The sequence below is a fragment of the Gymnoscopelus braueri genome, assembly GCF_963280865.1.
Source record: "Gymnoscopelus braueri genome assembly, chromosome: 10".
Lineage (NCBI taxonomy): Eukaryota > Metazoa > Chordata > Actinopteri > Myctophiformes > Myctophidae > Gymnoscopelus > Gymnoscopelus braueri.
The window spans coordinates 29,430,462-29,451,178 of NC_137611.1; the positions used below are offsets into that span (position 1 = coordinate 29,430,462).

A 20,717-nucleotide genomic window follows, 5' to 3' on the forward strand; every position below is an offset into this window, starting at 1 on the left:
TCAAAGAAGGGATCTAACTGTAGAACAAATAAAATCAAATAAAAAAAGTTGGAAAAAGGTTGTGTTAAAGTAATTGTTACCGTACATCTTTAATATATTAATAAAAATAAAACAGTATAACAAGTCTTATGTAAACCCTGCTAGAAACTGGTATTACAATATTGGTATCAGGATGGTATTGATCGATTTGTTAACCGGATATCGCCCATCTCAGAAGTTCAATATCTTTCATCCCTAGTTGGAGGTAATTCATAGAATATACATACCTACTTTTGCCATTTGAGGTTGGCACATTATGTGGAAAGTGGAAACCCATTTTAGGTTTATGTTAAAGGAGTTCAGGGCACCTTCCAACACTGACATTTTTTTATGCTTGTAAGTTGTAACACCCCCAGAAGTATTAAGAAGTGGTGATGTAACTGTGATATGTTCCATTATCTACCAGTTCTCTAGGCTGAGCGGGCCCCTGATAGCCACTTAGCAACGTCAGGGGTTATTCCAAGAAGACCTGTCCTTTCACCTCTCCCCCATTGGCCCCCTATGGAGGACTAAGGAGACACCGCTTCACTCCCAAGACTTCAGAAAGTGGACTCAGTGGAGAGGAGGAAGCTGTCATGTCATCCAACAGAAACCAGAACCCACATGGTCTGAAACAGATCGGCCTGGACCAGATCTGGGATGACCTGAGGGCAGGAATACAGCAGGTCTGTCGTCATCATTCCGTTTCTCTCTGTAGTTTAGTAAGGGCTGCCTGCTTAACATCTGGGTTTGGTTCCTACCAGCCCTCCTACCCTAGTTTGGATTCTAATCTTGACATCTTGCTCATTAAAATTCATAAATACATGATAAAAATCTATGTAATGGATAATGATCTGTCTGAATTTCAATATTTTTTAAATTGTTATTCAGTGTTGTGTTTTTTTAACTAGGTCTACACCAGGCAAAGCATGGCCAAGTCACGATACATGGAACTGTACACGTATCCTTTATACACACCTGGCAAGAAAAGACAAAGTGAGAGAGTCTGTGTTTTAGACACACTGTAGTGTGTTTATTGTGTTGTTTGTGTGGCCTCAATGTAATGTGTGTTAAAGCCAACAAAGGTGCTGGAAAAACTCTTGACAGCCTATGTGAAAGGCACTGTTTCACTCAACAGAGTTTTTGCAGCACCTAGTGAGTGAGCTCACAGAATGCACTGGGGAGGTCTTGTGTCAGATGTACTCAACAATAGAACAAAAATGGTTCAGGTTTAAAACCTGCAAAGTCACCCTTTAAATGTTATTAGTTCTCACAACCCTATGAATCACCTAAATGCTGAACACTGAACAGTTGGTGAATATGGCAAATAATGTAGGACGGTATTGGTAATCAGAAATATTGCAGAGAAATCGACCTTTCAAATTGATTACAGATGGACTAAAAGAGAAAGAAAGGTTGTTTGGTTAGAAAAGTTTTTTTGACTTTATCATTGTTATCTTTGCTGATTGTTTTCATCCTTATTGCCATAATTGATTTTTGGTTGTTCGGCCTTGACGGTATCCTCCCCTAGACATGTATATAACTATTGTACGAGTGTTCACCAGTCAAACCAGGCACGTGGGGCAGGACCCCCAACTTCCAAGCCTTCTAAAAAATCACCCACTCCTGGAGGAGCCCAGTTTGTTGGCTTGGAGCTCTACAAGAGGCTCAAGGAGTTTCTCAAGACCTACCTTATCAACCTCCTCAAGGTAAAAATAGGGATTGCTTCCTTAATCCAGCATTGTTACGTTGGGTCATCCTAGGTGGAGCTACAATTGCACTGAAACATTTTATGTTTAAAAGATTGTTATGGATGCACACTGACAAAAGTTCTTTCTCATATGCCCTGGGTAATGTGGTACTAGTTGCCCATTAAATCTGTGTGATTAACCATGTATATTTTATTTGATATTTGATTTCCATATTTTTCAAAAGCAAACTTTCTCTATAATGTGTATATCATAGTAATTTGTATAATTGCAAGCAACTCCTACAAGCATGCAGCGTTTTGAATTCTAAAACTGCAATATGGTCTGTTGTGTTGGCTAATTTAGACAATGTGCCACATTGTTTGGATATCCTCCTATAACGTAGGCTACTTCTCTTTTTCAATTCATTTTTTTACTGATTCCAACCTATTCCATCTCTCCTCCCCTCTACTATGTCCATCTCAACATCTCTTTACTTCTCTCAATCCTTCCTCTATTGCTGCTTATCACTCATCTTCTCCAAAAAATTACTCCCCCCCCCCCCCCCCCCCTCCTCTGGTCAGGATGGGGAGGACTTGATGGATGAGGGGGTGTTGAAATTCTACACACAGCAGTGGGAGGACTACCGTTTCTCCAGTAAGGTGCTGAATGGGATCTGTGCCTACCTCAACCGCCACTGGGTTCGACGAGAGTGTGATGAAGGCCGCAAGGGCATCTATGAAATTTACTCAGTGAGATTCATTTCTGACATTTCATTTAAAGACTATTATTATAGACTATTTCTGCATTGTTGAATGCTGAAATTATTTTTCAATTCATAAAGCTCAAGCTTCCCTTTAACCCATTAAGACCTGAGGCGATTCTTTAAAAAAATCTAAATCCTAACAGTTTTTGGAAAAAAATCGAAACATTTTTTTTTCACAATTTTTCAAAAATAGCAGATCTACAAGCTCGTAGCGCGGCACTCGGTGCCGCGCTATGAGCTTGTATATCTGCTATTTTTGAATAGCCAAAGGCATCTAAAGTGACACAGAAGCGTTCCAGGTATCAATGGGTTAAGACCTGTGATTTCTTCAGAAATACAAAGACAGAGATAGTGGACAATCCAGCATTTTGCTGTGGTCTTGACAACTGATTTCTCTCATGGCAGCTTGCTCTTGTGACGTGGAGAGAATGTCTTTTTAGACCTTTGAATAAACAGGTAAGACCATTAGCCACATCACACACTCTATTGGCTGTTGATGCTTACACAGAGAAACTATATTGTTATTATAACGGATTTGACTGACTTAGTTATTTTCTGTTTTATGTGCTGATGTCCAGTTTGTGTTATTTTGTGTGCAGCTTATTTGTGCATTGTTTGTTGCTTTAATACAGTTTACAATACATTTTATTTTCTTACATTTTGCATTCAGGTAACCAACGCTGTTCTGAACCTGATCGAGAAAGAACGTAATGGAGAGCCCATCAACACCAGACTAATCAGTGGAGTGGTTCAGTCTTATGGTAGGTTATTATTAGCTATAGTTTAATTTAATAATTTAGTCTCCACTCTTCTGGGGGTATTTTTTTCTCTCTGCATTTGCACATTTGTGAGAATTTTCCTCTGCATTTATCCATTTTAACTATTGGGAACAGTGGGCGTTATTAATACAGCACCTGGGGAGCAGTTAGGGGTTACGTGTCTTGCTCAGGGACACATTGACTGGGCGGGCCAGGGGAGCGCCCTTTCTCAAAGTGGGCTGGCTTAGAACGAGTGCTTTGGATTAATTAATTAATTATATTTATGCTGCTGTCTGTAATTATATTGCATTTTTGGTGGGGTACCAACGCTGTCTCTCTCATGTATCCAGTGGAGTTGGGTCTAAATGAGGACGATGCATTTGCCAAAGGCCCTACACTGTCGGTGTACAAGGAGTTCTTTGAGATACAGTTCCTCGCAGACACAGAGCGCTTCTACACCAGAGAGAGCACAGAATTCCTCCTGCAAAACCCTGTTACTGAGTACATGAAGAAGGTGGGTGATGATGATAGCACTGTGTGGTCTTGCTTAGGCAGACCTTTTCCTGCACTCAGAGTTCAAATCAGATGCATCTTGATCAGTGCATCCCCTCTCCCTCTCCTCTTCTACTACCAGGCGGAAGGCCGTCTCCTAGAAGAGCAGCGGCGTGTTCAGGTCTACCTCCATGAGTCCACCCAGGATGAACTGGCCAGGAAATGTGAGCTGGTCCTCATAGAGAAACACCTAGAGATCTTCCATACCGAGTTCCAGAATTTACTTGACGCCGACAAGAATGAAGGTAGGTAGGGGATGGAGGAATGGATGAATAATAACATACCGGTACATAAAGTAAACAATATAGTGCGCTGTTGAGATGTAGGATGAAGCAGTTTTGGGGAAAACCTTTTTCATTTGTTTATCGTGTCAATTGGTACTGTAACACACCCAATTTGAGTCTAGATTTAAGTTTACAAGTGATAAAAAACTAAAGTGTATCCTTTCTATTGTGCAAAATGGTGCTGCTACAAGTGCAAAGTTTCCAAGTAACTGAAAAGTGAAGAACGGAAAGACTCTTGCTCACTCTCTCCTTCCCTTATCTTTTCTCTTTCTTTCTCTGCTTTCCAACCCTCCTTCAGACCTGGGCCGCATGTATAACTTGGTTTCTCGGATCACCGATGGTCTTGGGGAATTGAAGAAGCTGCTAGAGACGCATATCTACAATCAGGGTCTGGCTGCAATCGAGAAGTGTGGTGACTCGGCTCTCAATGTAAGGACAACTAAGTGTATCTGATTCATTTGCTTCTCCCATTATTGATTGGACCCTTTCTCTCATGTCTTCATCTTTGGAATCATGTCTTCTCCTTCAGGACCCTAAGATGTACGTCCAGACTATCCTCGATGTCCACAAGAAATACAACGCCTTAGTCATGTCAGCGTTTAACAACGATGCTGGCTTTGTAGCTGCTCTGGATAAGGTTAGACTGCTCATGGTTGCTCTTTGTTGCTCTCTCAGTAGTGAAATAAGTGATGTCGTATGACACCTTTATAGTCTCCAGTAATCATCAGATCCGATGAAGGCCAAAATGTCATGAGTTTATATTAAAGATAATGTATGTCAAATGGAGCGAGTATCGCACCTTTTTTGTTGCTATTTTCTAGATACGTTTAAGTGGAGGCAGTGCCTCAACTATAGAATATATATTTTTATGTGAGTGGATATTTTATCACCCCAAATAGTAGTGAATGCCTTTTATCATGAAACACAGTTCTTTCAGACTATCCATGTTGCTGCATTACCAATGTTGATAGACTGTTCAATATGATGTCCATTATAATATACCCTCTGTCTGTGACTCAGGCCTGCGGTCGTTTCATCAACAATAATGCTGTGACCAAGATGGTTTCATCATCCAGTAAATCACCTGAGCTGCTGGCTAGATACTGTGATTCCCTGCTCAAGAAGAGGTTGGTCTTTATACATCTATACTGCATTCTGGATACTCTGCTCAAACACCCTATGGGCTTTCTTTTGTTCATGTAACCCTACTTCCAAGTGTCCCTGTGTGCTTTATTGAAAACAGCCTTTAGAGGGCAACAGAGTCAGGGCATATATTGCGCTTTGAGCTTCAGGCGATACCAATTGTCAACCAGTAGAGTTCCTACCTACACACAGGGTCTAATTTATCGTTAGAAGAGTATGGATACCACCTCCCACCACTGTGGAGTTAGTTATATTATTGTGTTAACATACTCTACTGTACAGATTGGTCAGAATGTCATTTTATTGTCTTCTCAGCTCTAAAAACCCAGAAGAGGCAGAACTAGAAGACACACTCAACCAAGTGGTGAGTTCTAGGGTACCCATTAGGGTTTAACACCGGGAATCCCGGGATGCGGGAATCCCGGGAATTCCGAGGTTATTTACCGTCCCGGGAAATGACTTCGGTTCCCGGGATCCCGTTTTTTTTTTTTTCTTGTTATAAATTACTACTAATTGTAGAAAGGCTGCGGACAGATACAGCGCGGAAACAATTGGCAATTAGGCTGCCTGCCACCACAATATCCTCGCCAACCGTGCGAGCATGGCGGCTTCTACAGGCTCAGCTGTGTGGAAGGATTTTACTAAAATAAATGACACAGAGGCTAAATGCTTTACCTGCAAAAAAATATTAAAGTGCATTGGAGGGTCAACCAGTGGTTTGGCTAGACACATGGCCACCCACAGGTCGGGCAGCGGAGCTGGCGAGAGCCGTGAGACAAGCGACGCTGGGCCTCCTGGCAAACAAATGAAACTCGACTCCTACTTCGGTGCAAAGAAACCATTCGATGCGATTCTGGCCGAGCTTGCCGCGCTGGATGGATTTTCATTCAATGCTATAGCAAAGAGTGCATATCTCCGACATGCCCTGGAGAATGACGGCCACAAGTTGCCAACAAACCCAGAGTTGATAGCCCAGAAGGTGCAGGCCTTTGCGGCGGAGCAACAGAGTCATCTGGTCGATGCCTTTAAAATGATGATACGCAACACGGGTGTTCGTTTCTCGCTTACAATGGATGAATATACCTCCCTACAAAACAAGCGATTTATGAACATTAACCTGCACACTGAGGACGACCATTGGAACCTGGGGGTTTTCCGGATTGAGGGAAGCATGACGTCCGAGAGAGTGGTTGAGCTTATAAATGATAAACTTGCAATCTATTCCCTTAACATGGATGACCACATCGTGTGTGCCACCACCGACGGAGCCTCTGTGATGGTGAAGTATGGAAAACTGGTCCTCCCTGAACACCAGCTGTGCTATTGCCACGCCATCCACTTGGCCGTTATGGATATACTCTACAGCAAAAAAGCGGCGCAGCCTGCAAATAATGATACGAGTGATGATGATGATGAAGAGACAGGCTACGAAGAAAATGTGGAGGAGCAGCGTCTATCCAGAGTGAATTTACAGAGCTCTGTGGACAAGGTGATTATGTTTAACTAACTTTGTTACACACTGCAACTAACATGTTTTATTATTTTCTCACTCACGTCAGCCTATATTAGACCCATATTAATGTAATTAATGTTTTGCTATTTTCACCTATTAATAGGTTCGAAAGATTGCCAGACATTTCCGAAGGTCTCCTCGTTCCAACGAGATACTACAGGCTTACGTCAAAGAAGATTTGGGAAAAGAATTGAAGCTCCATCTAGACTGTCGCACAAGGTGGGACAGTATGAGTGACATGGTGGACCGTTACATAATGCTGCATCGCCAGGTTTCCAAAGCACTGATTGACGTCCAGCCAGCGCTTATTGTCACAGATGATGAGTTAACCAGCCTTCGGGAATTAGCAAATTGCGTGAAACCCTTGAAGATGGGAGTAAAGAAACTGTGCGATAGAGGAGCAAATCTTCTGAAGGCAGATGCCATTTTCAAGTTTATCCTTGCCGAGCTGGAGAAGCAGGACAGCTACATCTCTCAGGAGATGACGGAGGCCATCAGGACCCGATTCGGGGACAGGAGAGTGAACAACATCGTGTCTTTGTACAGGTTATTATTATTATTATTATTATTACTATAGCCTATTATTACTTTACATTATGAAAGCCCATATATGGGCTTTCATAATGTAATACGAGGCTAATTATTATTATTATTATTATTATAGCCTATTATTCCTTTATATGAAAGTCCATAGGCTATATTTAACCTACACATTATTTGTTTAGGTACCTGCAAAACCCAGTCATTGTGACTACAGGAGATGTGCTGTTCGCTATGCCCTCCAAAAATACTCTGGTGAAGACAGCGCACAGTCTCTGCGAGCGCCTGTTTGTAACAGGTGACACAGCAGAACCCCAACCACCTGATGAGGGAACGGAATCAGAAGAGCAGAGTCAGACTACCGTGAGCCTACAAGCCCACCTGCAGCAAGAAATAGATGCCTGCATGAAAGGCCCACACTTAGAGGAAAAGACTGGGAATGACCTGCAGAAAATCCTTTCGAAGGAATTTGCGCTCTTCGAAGCAACCAAAGTTCGCCCCGAGAATCTCCAACGCCTCTACTTGGCTCTTGGGACCATTCAGCCAACATCGGTGGAAGCTGAGCGAGCCTTTTCAGTGTGTGGGATTTTCATTACCAAACTGAGAAACAGACTGAGCGACAAATCAATCAATGCCCTTTGCTTCCTCAAATCCCACTTCCTCAAATCCCGCAGGGAAAAGAAATAAAGTAATCAAGTGAGCCTGTTTAATTGCCTAATTTATTTTTGTTATATAGGCTACAGTAGGAGGTATTTATTATTTTAAAATGTTTTTCGTTCAAGAAAAAGCATGTCGTGTTCAAGAGATTTCTCTCCTGTGTGAATCCATCTGTTGAAATTAAGAGTTGCATTTATATTTGCCAGATACAACTTAAGTTTTTCCATTCCCCTGTATCAATCCTTGTGGATGTAATTTGTCTTCAGATTACTATTTAGTGAAATCTTTTCACAAAAACTATACAAGTTAAGGGTTTTTGACCTGTAGACCCTGTAGACCCTCCACTGCACCTGTATGAATAAAGTTCATTCAACGTTCAGAAAAGTGTCATTATTCTTCTCATTGCGCAGAGAAGTGCACTTCTTTCCATTCAGAAATGTAATAGAAGAACCGTCGTCCCCAAACACCCTGCCCCAGGTGTAAACCGGCGGCCTCGATCCGCGAAATAAATGGGGCAGTGTGTTTAGGGACGAGCGTTCCGTTTTCCACTCGGAATGGCTCGGTAATTCTCCATAGACTTATCAGCTGTTGTTGCGCGATTCTGGCCCTTTCAAACAAACATATATATATAATATATATATGTTTGTTTGAATTGATAAGTTAATATTTCGTTCAAATAAAACGTTTTAAGCAATACAATGTCTATTCTGTTAAAAAATGAAGTATCTACATATAAACTGAAAAATTTTTGACTTTTTTTTTTTTTTTGCCCTTTAACGGGAATTCCCGGGAAGCCCGGGAAAAGGTCTGAAAATTCCCGGGAATTAAAATTTGATATTTCCCGGGAAATGTTAAACCCTAGTACCCATGGATTAAAGTTCTCTGTCGCCACGTGTGATTTCAGTCATTTGGATTCTATAGAAGCCAGCCTGTACTTCCATGAAAGCATTTTGTGTGCCGAAAATAGCCTATCTACAAGCTCACAACACGTCGCGCTGCTGTTTTTGGTTATTGGTTATTTTAACTCATTGAGTGTCCGAATTATTTCTGGCTATTTCTGGCCAGTACGATTTAGAATTTTTTCAAAGTAAAAAAAAAGTGCTTAGGAAGCGAGATACAGCCTTTTTCAGTTATAAGTTAAACAAGGAGTGGATGGAGCTGCAAATCTTCAGATAATGATATCTTGGGTTCTGGAAAAAAAATAAGACGTTAAAAAAAAAAAAAATCAAAAACACGTGAAACACGTTAATGGCACTCAATGAGTTGAGTGCCATTAACACATCCACTGCCAAGGGCTAATCTCATAATGTACTCACCAGTGCCAAGGTGTTTTTGTTGTTTTTTTGTTTTTTTCATGTCGCCATAGATCTTGTTAAAATCCTTAAGATTGAGCGCTACACAGTCTGTTTACATCCGCGAGATCTCCCTGTATCTCCCAGTGAAAACCACGTGTCAAACGGGGCATCCATGTTTGAGTTAGAGCGGATTACGTTAAACAGTGAAATGCGAGGAGAAAAAACTACAGGAAGAGAATTGAGTTTCAGTTTCGTCTGTAGAATGGGAGCGGGCGTGATCGTGAAAACCGGATCCCAAATAATTCTATTTCCTGTCATCAAACCGGAAACGGAAGTGGATCAAAAAAAATCCGAAAGTGCACCCGGACCGCGCATGCGCGAAAAGACCGCAGCCCGTAGGGCTACGGTCTCGGCGCTTAACAGTTGGATTTAACGGCCCGTAGGACTACGGTCTTGGCAGTTAATGTGTTAACGTGTTTCACGTGTTTTTGAAAAAAAAAATTAAGAAAAAAAGAAAAAAAAATCTTCCTGAACCCAAGATATCATTATCTGAAGATTTGCAGCTCCATCCACTCCTTGTTTAACTTATAACTGAAAAAGGCTGTATCTCGCTTCCTAAGCACTTTTGTTTTACTAAATTTTAAATTTTAATAAAAATTGTAATGGCCAGAAATAGATATTAATAATTATGCCACTCAATGAGTTAAGATAAGATGAAAGACTATTTGAAGTGGTCAAACTGGCAATAGAATCCCTGTTTAGAAGCATCTTCCATAAACATGAATGGACTTAGATATTTCGTAAAAGGTTAAAGCCTCAATTTGTGATTTCTTCAACTGGTTGGAAAAGCAGCAACATTTAGGTTTAGAATAATAATACTACCTAAATCATCTTCATTGTTCTGATCTCCATCCCATGGACAGATGGTGGTGTTCAAGTACATAGAAGACAAAGATGTCTTCCAGAAGTTCTATGCTAAAATGCTCGCCAAGAGGCTAGTTCACCAGAACAGCGCTAGTGATGATGCCGAGGCTAGTATGATCTCTAAACTGAAGGTACATACTCTAATTTCTCTCGTTTTTATGAACCTGTGTGTGTGTGTGTGTGTGTGTGTTAGTTGCCCAAACATTGCCACTATATCAGTAGCTACAATTAATGCTTTCTTGTCCTTTATCTGTCCCACAGCAAGCATGTGGCTTTGAGTACACGTCTAAACTGCAGCGCATGTTCCAGGACATAGGAGTCAGCAAAGACCTCAATGAACAATTCAAGAAGCATCTTGTCAACTCGGAGCCCTTGGACTGTAAGCAGCCCTGCTTCTCGTCATTCTGTATCAGTTAAATTATACGCAGATAGTCCCAGCATTGCTAAAAGGGCAAAAGTAAATTTTATTTGTGTCGCACATTTATTTTAGAACCAAACATATTGCAAGTCGCAGGGAAGAAAATACAAACAAAGCAAGTTATAGGACAGCACACAGAAAACTTGCTCGCTTCAACATGCACACTGTAAATTTGCATTGATATGGATATGTGGGGGGAGGGGGCAACTGCACATTGGATGTGAACACAAGAAACATTCCTTAGCCTTTCTTCATATCCTTTTTTTTTTCTCTTTACATGGGTGATGTAGTGGACTTCAGTATCCAGGTGTTGAGCTCAGGTTCGTGGCCGTTCCAGCAGTCCTGTACGTTCGCTCTCCCCTCTGAGGTATGGCACATGCGGGTGTAATTGTTTGTACTGATACATAGTCAAATATTATTATTAGTTAGTTATTATTAGTTGGTTATTATTATTATATAAAGATTTGGTTTCATTTGTACACTGTCAAGAGTTAAATCAACACATGATTTTACGGTGTACTATGAAGAATTTGCTGTGCATAAAACGTATGGGTTTTATGCACTGCAAAATGTCTTCATAGACTTCCAACTTAACATGGTAGAGAATGTGGCATACAGTATATGCACCCCTTTACCTTTTTGACCGCTCCTTTGCTATTCCTTTCTTGCACCAAACACTTCATCTCTCTTTCTGCCATCAGTTGGAACGAAGCTACCAGCGTTTCACAGCCTTTTATGCCAGTAGACACAGTGGCCGCAAACTAACCTGGCTTTATCACCTCTCCAAAGGAGAGTTGGTCACCAACTGCTTCAAGAACAGATACACACTGCAGGTATTGCACATAAACCTACACACACCTCCACAACCAGTGAGTGCATGTTGCACAAACGTACACCCATCGGTAGGGTTGGGTATCGAAATTCGGTTCCTTGTAGGAACCAAATAAGAAATGGCGGTTACTTGAAAATTTTCATTTTGGTTCTGCATATCGGGTCCTAGACGCGCTAATAACCGTTCGAGCAAAGGCTTCATGATGACAAGTTGACTATCTGTCAGGACCTGTCTAACTTACGTGACTACGTCACACATTCACGCTGCACTGCTTGCCCCCATTATTTTTCCGCCGACCGCACGCTGGGGTGGTTCTTGTATTTGTTTTACTGAGGATGAGGTTATAAATACGTTTAGGGTTAGGCATAGTTTTACTGAGGTAAAGTTTAGGAATGGGGTTAGGGTTTGGCACCGTTTTACTGACGTTAACCCATTAAGACCTGAAGCCGATTCTACATGTCTCCTAAATCTCAAAAGTATTCTGAAAAACCTAGGTTTCTATATCAGTGGTTCTCAAACATTTTCATGTCAAGGACCCCCAAAATTATATGTATTTGACCCCATCTCAAAATATTTTGTTCCAGGGACCCCCAGAAGTAAAGATTTGAGTTAAAAATGTTCGCTTTAAAACAATATATATATTCAAAGATTTGCACACATTTTCACGTTTTTTCAAAAATAGCAGATCTACAAGCTCGTAGCCAAAAGTGTAAAATAATGCCTTTTTAGCTCAAATCTAAAAATGACACAGTTCCAGGTCTCAATGGGTTAAGGTTAGGAATAAGGTTAGGTATAGGCAATGGCATAGTTTTATCGGATTTGCGCCCCGGGGCGACAGTGTTTTGGGGCGAGCGTTTTGGTATTCCGGCTCCGACCAATAGGCCCATGTCTCAGACACACGCTGCACTGGGGCTCGCCAGTCAACAACAGCAACACCAGCAAGTTCTACTAGTAGCAGCATTAGCGCCTCACCAGCAGCCCCAGTAGAGCCCCTAACTCTGGTAGAGCCCGGCACAGAGAGACATTGGCGAAAAAGAAGCTGACAAAAGAACAAACGGAGTAGTGTCACCGAATGGTCACGATGGTTGTTGTCAAAGGACTATGTTTATTTGGATGTAAGCAGCTGTTATGTACATTTGACCTCTTATTTTTTTTTACCATTTTGGAACCGAAATAGGGAACCGTTAGGAACCGGTAATCGGACTCATAAAAATCATAGCGATACCCATCCCTACCCATCGGCTACACTAAATTCCTACTCATAGTACAGTCACTTGTGCTTGGGAATCCCCTTATTTCTTTATACCATATCATTATATCACTACTGTTAGTGAAAATCTCTGAGAAAGAATTCCACTAACATTTTGACAAAATATGTAGTGTTGTGCCTTAAACAATGGTGCTGCCTGGTTGGCTGGTTTGCTCAAGTGGGTTGCCACACTTAAGTAAATGTTCCTGCAATTAATTGTAATGTCATATTCTTCAATTCATTGTTTTAACACTATTTGTTGATACTGCTTTGATAATGCTGGTGGGCAAGATATTGGCTTTATATCTTTGGTATTTGACTAACTTGTCCCGTGTGTCTTGTCCCTTTTTTAGGCGTCTACATTCCAGATGGCCATCTTACTACAGTACAACAGTGAGGATGTCTACACTGTCCAACAGCTCACAGACAGTACGCAGATCAAAATTGTAAGTATCTGTGTGTGTGTGTGTGTGTGTGTACACACTCACACTCACACACACCACATACAGTAGGTTAAACCAAAATAAGGAGTTGTTTTAGTCGTTTACACTGTAATCAGTTATTGTTGATAATACAGCAGGTTTTGACCACACAAATGAAGAACAGAAGTCCAATAATAGAAGAGACCTTGAGGCTGAGAGAAATATTTATCAATGTAATCAAATGCTCATGTAAAGGATAAATTGACATAGCAATACCTAATTTTGTATTGCCTTTCATTCACCTTAAAACGTTTTGAATTAAACATGATCAGTACCTTTTAAGACCTTTAAGGCATCATCACCTCAAATTCTTTGCACATTGGTGCTTTTTGGAAGTACATATTGATGTGTTTTGTTATGCTTTCAGGACATCTTGGTGCAAGTCTTACAAATCCTGTTGAAGTCTAAATTACTGGTAAGTTCACAGCCAGTTGATAAAGGCTGTTTCTCGTCTTTTTTTTAAGAAGACCTATTTCATAATTCAGTTTTCAGCTTCCAACCAGCTGAATGCTGCTCACAGAGGAGCGTGGGGGTGTTAAGTGTCTTGCTCAGGGACACCTCGACACATTGCCAGGGCCGGGATTAGAACCTGGGACCTTCTGCTTCCCAGGCAGGCTCTGTACCCTTTCAGCTATGGCCTTTTTTAATGGACTTCTGTATGGCTTTGGTAATTCTTGGATATGTTTTTATGTTCAGTGGTCATTTTAGGTGAATAAACATTATATAGGCAAAGCACAAAGTAGATAATGTCTCGAAAGTCTGAACATATTGCATCATTATTATAAACCTTGATTATATGACTTCATGCAACTGAACATGAATAACTATATCTCTTTAAATTCAGAAGTATTCTGGAGGCTAACTTTTTCACATGTTTTGTACATGTACAGGTGCTTGAGGATGAAAATGCCAACATAGATGAGGCAGAGTTCAAACCAGACACTCTCATCAAACTGTTCCTGGGTTACAAGAAGTAAGTTGTTTTCAATATTAGGACATGAGGTTGACAGTAGGGCTTAATGTTTTATTGGAAACAACCATACTAGCACCATTAGCTTTTGGTACTCAAATGTTTATAAATGAATACAGTATATAATAGAAAATAAATGTGTTGGTTAAAATAAGTCTAGCATATTAGGCATGTCACAAGCTGATATCCAAGATTGGAATTGGACCCGATCATTGTTTAATTTGATGTATCGGCTCTATGTCATCTGAGGGTCATTTTAATGAATAAGATTATATTTTAATCATGGTGGACTATGTTACTACAATATAACTGCATATGCATGTAACTGCAGTGGTTGGAGGTGGTCTCCCTACTCTTCCAATGAGAAATTTCTCAATGAAAGAGATACCTATAGTAGGATACCTATTACCTACTAGTTGACCATGTTAAATAACTTATTTGAAGCTTACGATCATGTCTGGAAGTTCTTTGAAGTACCCAACAGCCCATGATACACAACACTACACAACACCTCTACACTATCTCAAACACTTAAAGCTGCACTATGTAACGTTCCTCTTCTACCCAGGATTTGAACCCGGTTTCCTGCACAAATGTGGACATTTTTACCATTGTGCTAATAGAGCACAAAGTCTGCTTGCTCAGGGGATAAACTGAAACTAGTGAGACATGACCTAAATGTCTCAATAGAAGAGCAGGGAGACAAAATACAACCACCCCAATTGTATAAGTTATATTGTATAAACATACTCTACCATACAGATTGGACAACATTTTATTCATAAAAAAAAGTTACATAGTGCCGCTTTAACACCTTTTGAAAAATAAAACTATGAACCTATTTGAATAATGAATAATTATATTTCACCCATAATGTCATGCCCAAAATAGGGATGCCAGAAGGAAAGTGGTTGATAAACATTTCTCATACTGTTTGTGAATTGTGTGATCAGATCAGGTCCCTTAACCAGCAGAATCTCAATGTCCCTGTTGACATGACATCCCTACTCAAAGACATACTCTCTGCACTGTTTCTTTCCCAGTAAGAAACTGCGGGTGAACATCAATGTGCCAATGAAGACGGAGCAAAAACAGGAACAGGAAACAACTCATAAGAACATTGAGGAGGACAGGAAGTTGCTAATACAGGTACCGTCTTGCCACCTTAGTTCTGTGAACAGTATTTAAGTCAAGTGTTTCCAACCACTCAGCCTATACTGAGTGGTTGGTACATTTAGGATGAAGTACTTTGCTATCTTGTTTGCTATCTAATCTCTATATTCCTTTTCCTCCCTCCATCTAGGCGGCCATTGTTCGGATTATGAAGATGAGGAAAGTCTTGAAACATCAACAGCTTCTGGCAGAGGTCCTCAACCAGCTCTCCTCAAGATTTAAACCCAGAGTCCCTGTTATAAAGGTGAGGACCTTCCGTTACCTAAAACATCAGGAATTAGTTCAGCCTCTACTATCCGCTCCACATGTGATGGGCATTGTGACGCTCCAATACAATAACTATAACAAACTAATACAACCACCTAGTATCCTATTCATACAGGATTAGTATTATCTGGGGACCTCTGGTAATTTGTAATAATTACGGAGGACATCTGTAATTTTTTTGTAAAGTAATAATACCAGGGCAAATTGCCTACCATATTTAAGCAAACACAGAGTTCATGATAATACAAATCCCATGCAAATCGACAACTCTGTAATTTGGGGAAAATATTCGTTTTTAGTAAGGGTTTTGTTATCTCTGCGCCTCTTTAAGTTTTGACAGCATTTTGGGTGCAAATTCAGCTCATCATCTTGGTACACAGTATGGACTCTAATATTCCACTAATAATAGAAGTAGTGAGGATGAAGTGAGGAAGGCATTGAAGAGGATGAAGTGTGGAAAGGCAGTTGGTCCTGATGATATACCCGTAGAGGTATGGAAGTGTCTAGGAGACAGTAAAGTTTTTGACTAGGTCGTTCAACATGATCTTAGAGATTGAGAGGATGCCTGAGGAATGGAGGAGAAGGTACAGGAGAGGTGTGCTGGTGCCAATTTTTAAGAACAAGGGTGACGTGCAGAGTTGTGGCAACTAGAGAGGAATACAGCTGATGAGCCATACAATGAAGTTATGGGAAAGGGTAGTGGAAGCTGGACTAAGGGCAGAAGTGAGCATTTCTGAGCAGCAGTATGGTTTCATGCCAAGGAAGAGTACTACAGATGTTATATTTGCTTTGAGGATGTTGACTGAGAAGGTCAGATGGAGCTGCTTTGTAGATCTAGAGAAAGCATATGATAGGGTGCCGAGAGAGGAACTGGTATTGTATGAGGAAGTCTGGAGTGACAGAAGTATGTTAGAGTGGTGAAGGACATGTGTGGAAGTTGTAAGACCGTGGTGAGGTGTGCCATGGGTGTGACAGAGGAGTTCAAGGTGGAAGTGGGTCTGCATCAAGGATCAGCACAGAGCCCCTTCTTGTTCGCTATAGTGATGAACAGGCTGACGGATAAGTTTAGACAGGAATCCCCATGCACCATGATGTTTGCAGATGACATTGTGATCTGTGGTGAGAGCAGTGAGCAGGTAGAGGAAAATCTAGAGAGGTGGGAGTTATGCCCTGGAAAGGAGAGGAATGAAGGTTAGCCGCAGCCAGACAGAATACATGTGTGTGAATGAGAGGAACCCAAGTGGAACAATGAGGTTACAGGGAGTAGAGGTAAAGAAGGTGGAGGGTTTTAAGTACTTAGGGTCAACATTCCAGAGCAATGGAGAGTGTGGAAAAGAGGTGAAGTTACGAGTGCAAGCAGGTTGGAATGGGTGGAGAAAAGTGTCAGGTGTGATGTGTGATAGGAAAGTATCAGCAAGAATGAAAGGGAAGGTGTACAAGACGGTGGTGTGGTGAGACCAGCTATGTTGTATGGTTTAGAGACAGTCGCAATGAGGAAAAGACAGGAAACGGAGCTGGAGGTAGCAGAGACTAAAATGTTGAGGTTCTCTCTAGGAGTAACAAGGATGGATAGGATCAGGAACGAGTACATCAGATGGACAGCGCATGTTAGATGTTTTGGAGATAAGGCCAGACTGAGGTGGTTTGGACAGAGGAGAGATAGTGATGCTGAGGTTGGAACTGTCAGGCAGGAGGCCAGACAGTAGTGAAAGAGGACATGAAGTTAGTTGGTGTGAAAGAAGAGGAGGCAGAGGACAGGGTGAGATGGAGGCAGATGATTTGCTGTGGCGACCCCTGAAGGGAACAGCCGAAAGGAAAAGAAGAATAGGAATGATAACTCAGTCGGAGTAGAAATGCCTCATGTAGCCTAAACACCTCAATTGGAAGAGACTGGTTTAATCTGATCTGATCAGATCGGCTTGAGGGTGGTTTAATTAATTGAACAGGAAAATATTACCCCCTAATTACTAATCTTTAAAAAAAAGTTTATACTGGCTTAGATCAGGCTCTACAATTTAGCCTCTGTTTTTCAGCCTCAACACAGTAGTGACATAGTAGGCTACATGGGAGTCTATGGTGTAAGCCATGTAGTTTGAAAATCAGCAATCAAGAACCAGAACTCATCCAGTGTTCTCTCAGCAAATGTGTTGTGCCGTGGCTGGTCACTGGATTCATATGTAGTCCAAATAAATGTAATGGCATCGACCTTGGTTTCACATGTTTTTATGACATATCTGCATCATTAATTGAGGATTGTTAGTAATTCATTTGGTTTTGACCAGTTTTAGTTCATTCCTTTTTTCTGGTGACTTGTTTTATGGCAGAAATGTATCGACATCCTGATCGAGAAGGAATACCTAGAACGAGTCGACGGGGAAAAGGACACCTACAGCTACCTGGCTTAAGTCCAGCCACTCCTCTTCATCTTTCCATCACACGGCCCCTCCCTCTCTGTTTTTATTTGCTTTTTCCAGAAGTCGTCTCCCGAAGAAGTTTGCAAACATGATTCCTTTGGACATTTTAGCTGATGATGTCGGGAATGCAAGCACGTAAAAAATCAGAAATTTTAAAAAGACACCCACACTTGAAGAGGGCAAATTTACAGGACTGTTCTGTTTTCTTTTTGGGGTTGTACAACCTGCCCGCCCCTTGAGAGAACTCAGTGACGGGATTGGCCTCGTTGACTGTCAGTCATATCTCATTAGAACCACTCAGGATCATCTCTAGATCTCAACATGTTTCAAAAATCTGTAAATATTACAGACAAAGACATTACCCCTCTATCTTTACCTTGCAAGTCAACATAAAAGAAAAAAATATCAATCCTGCAAATCAAAAATAACTTCCGTATTTTTTATCCTGAGTCTACGGGGTTTGCATGCTACTGCCTACCTACATTTGAAGCAAGACGTCAATGATTCACTTTATCTCTGCAATGCCTTGGGTATAGTTGAATTAATGGCTGTTTTATACTTAAATGCACACCAGTGTCTTGCACCTAAAATAGCCGATCTACGAGCTCACAAAGCTTCGTAGCGCGACATGAGCTTGTAGATCAGCTGTTTTCGGTGCAATACACAATGCAAGACAAAGTATAACTCAGGCTTAAGCGTGTGTGGAAGTGACCGATGAGAAGTGAAAGCCACGTAAAGGGTAGAATCATGCGCATCATTGGGTTTAATGGAGGAGAGTACTGTTGTATTGAAGCAGCATTGCCAGAGATTAGTGAGGAAGAAACTGAAATGAACCATGGGTTGAAGCAAAAAGACAACAAAGCATCTGTAAATAAATACTGTGACTCTGATAAACAGTATTTGTAATTCATTCGATTACTTTCCAGGGATCTGTTTAACTTCTTGCACACTGGAACCAAACTGGATTGTCTTTAAAAAAAGAAAAGAAAGAAAGTTCCAAACTCCACCAGACTGACGTCCCGAGAAGGCAGCATTTCAAAGCATCCTGGTCTGTTAGATCTCATAATACCTAGGGAGTGAGACGGTAAAAGACAGAATTGTCACAGCCACAACACATTTGAGTGTACGACAATGCAATCAGATCGCAGAGTGGTGTTAAGCAGTCAACCTGTCACAAACCTGAACAGTGAAATGTCCATCCTCCAATATCATGTCTGAGTGACTCTGACACTACAGTCCTCTACTGCATCTACCTCCTAGTGTAAAAGAGGGAAAAGTGTGTATTCTGCTCCGCTACCTGCTAGCAGACAAACATTTGTATAGTGTGATTCACTTTTTTAATGTGTGCTAAATAAAAAGTAAAGGTTTCTGTATGTGCCCTTTTCTTGAATTTATTTTTGTCTCCGCCAGGCCGAAAGGCATGGCGAGAGAGTATGTTTTGCCCCTGTCCGTCCGTCCGTCCTTCTGTCTGTGACCAGCTAATCTCCGACACACAATCCCTGGATGCCACGGCAGAACCTCTACCCCACATTTTTCAGATCAAGCTGTCATAGCGCCACCATGAGGCAGACTTTTGCAAAACATTTTTTTTATATTACTCCTACAGATTTTGTCCAAAAAACACCCTAATCGATCACAGTATCTCCACAGCCATGTGATCAACACTGATCTGTCCGATTTTCCATATTCCATCCCGATAGCCTAAGATTGGCTTCCAAAGTTTGCAGGATTGGTTCATTTTGAACAAAATGCCTCAAATCATGAACGCAGCATGCCATTTCCGTGACATTTTCCACGTAGATTCCCACTTGGCCCAGGAAGAAATGCCACTTGAAAACTTTCAAATCAGCCTCATGGTGTGCCGATTCACGTTTTTAGCTATAACTGCGCCGATCTGCGTGAAACTTTGCACGCACACTCCCTAGAGGCCAAGGAAACACCTTTGCCCTGCATTTTTCACATATGCCTTTTAGAGCGCCACCAGGAGGCTGAGTTTTGTAAAAAAAAAAAAGCTCTTACTCCTTCAGATTCTGTCCAAAAATCACGCAAATCGGTACACAGTATCTCTATAGTCATGTGATCAAGATGGATGTGTCCGATATATCCTATTATACAACAGGTAGTTCCGACCAAGCAATCTGATTGGTTGAAATAGCTATCTACCCGTGCTTCAAACCAGCATCATAGCACGGGCCTAATCACATTAATAAATCACTCCGCACTGCAGTCCGCACCTGATTAGACCATATATGGCACAGCTGTGCTCTGACGTCACGCTGTCCCATGGTAGGAAAACAAACAGCACGGCGAAAATAGCCGATCTACAAGTTCACAACGTGTCGCCAGGTATCGCACGGCGAAAATAGCCGATCTACAAGTTCACAGTCAGCTTGTAGATCAGTTAATTTGGCAACGTGACACGGTCGTACGACGGAGCATATAGCCTACTGGAATTCATTCCACTGCGCAAGCATTGATAGCTCAGCTGTGTTGATGAGACGGTGTCTCATTATTGGCACTTCTGTGATGCTCGCGGAACTCGGCTTCGCCTCGTTCCTGACCGCATCACAGACGTGCCAATAATGACGGTAAAGCACACCCTCTCGTGTAATATTGCTTAATTCCATCCTACTTGGCTAACATTGGCTTCCAAAGTTTGCAGGATAGGTCAGTTTTGAACAAAATTCCTCAAATCATGAACGCAGTGTGCGATTTCCGTGAAAATGGGCATGCACATTCCCACTAGGCCAAGGAAGAAATGCCACCCTTTTCAC

The 20,717-nt window shown here is 41.4% G+C and overlaps 1 protein-coding gene across 1 annotated transcript in view; it reads left to right on the forward strand.

Moving 5' to 3' along the window:
- The window catches only part of LOC308094392 (cullin-1-like), a 21,816-nt gene extending 2,500 nt beyond the window's left edge, over positions 1–19,316 (forward strand). Inside the window, exons 2-23 of the mRNA XM_080441018.1 lie at positions 446–704; positions 930–979; positions 1,550–1,727; positions 2,291–2,458; positions 2,878–2,928; positions 3,143–3,233; positions 3,581–3,744; positions 3,865–4,027; positions 4,365–4,495; positions 4,596–4,703; positions 5,087–5,193; positions 5,525–5,573; positions 10,138–10,269; positions 10,400–10,517; positions 10,847–10,923; positions 11,258–11,389; positions 12,991–13,083; positions 13,487–13,534; positions 14,010–14,092; positions 15,133–15,238; positions 15,393–15,506; positions 17,854–19,316. Coding sequence (XP_080297144.1) covers positions 615–704; positions 930–979; positions 1,550–1,727; positions 2,291–2,458; positions 2,878–2,928; positions 3,143–3,233; positions 3,581–3,744; positions 3,865–4,027; positions 4,365–4,495; positions 4,596–4,703; positions 5,087–5,193; positions 5,525–5,573; positions 10,138–10,269; positions 10,400–10,517; positions 10,847–10,923; positions 11,258–11,389; positions 12,991–13,083; positions 13,487–13,534; positions 14,010–14,092; positions 15,133–15,238; positions 15,393–15,506; positions 17,854–17,934 — 2,334 coding nt within the window. The 5' untranslated portion in view covers positions 446–614 and the 3' untranslated portion in view covers positions 17,935–19,316. The remainder of the gene's footprint in view (positions 1–445; positions 705–929; positions 980–1,549; positions 1,728–2,290; positions 2,459–2,877; positions 2,929–3,142; positions 3,234–3,580; positions 3,745–3,864; positions 4,028–4,364; positions 4,496–4,595; positions 4,704–5,086; positions 5,194–5,524; positions 5,574–10,137; positions 10,270–10,399; positions 10,518–10,846; positions 10,924–11,257; positions 11,390–12,990; positions 13,084–13,486; positions 13,535–14,009; positions 14,093–15,132; positions 15,239–15,392; positions 15,507–17,853) is intronic.
- The last annotated feature ends 1,401 nt before the right edge of the window (positions 19,317–20,717 follow it).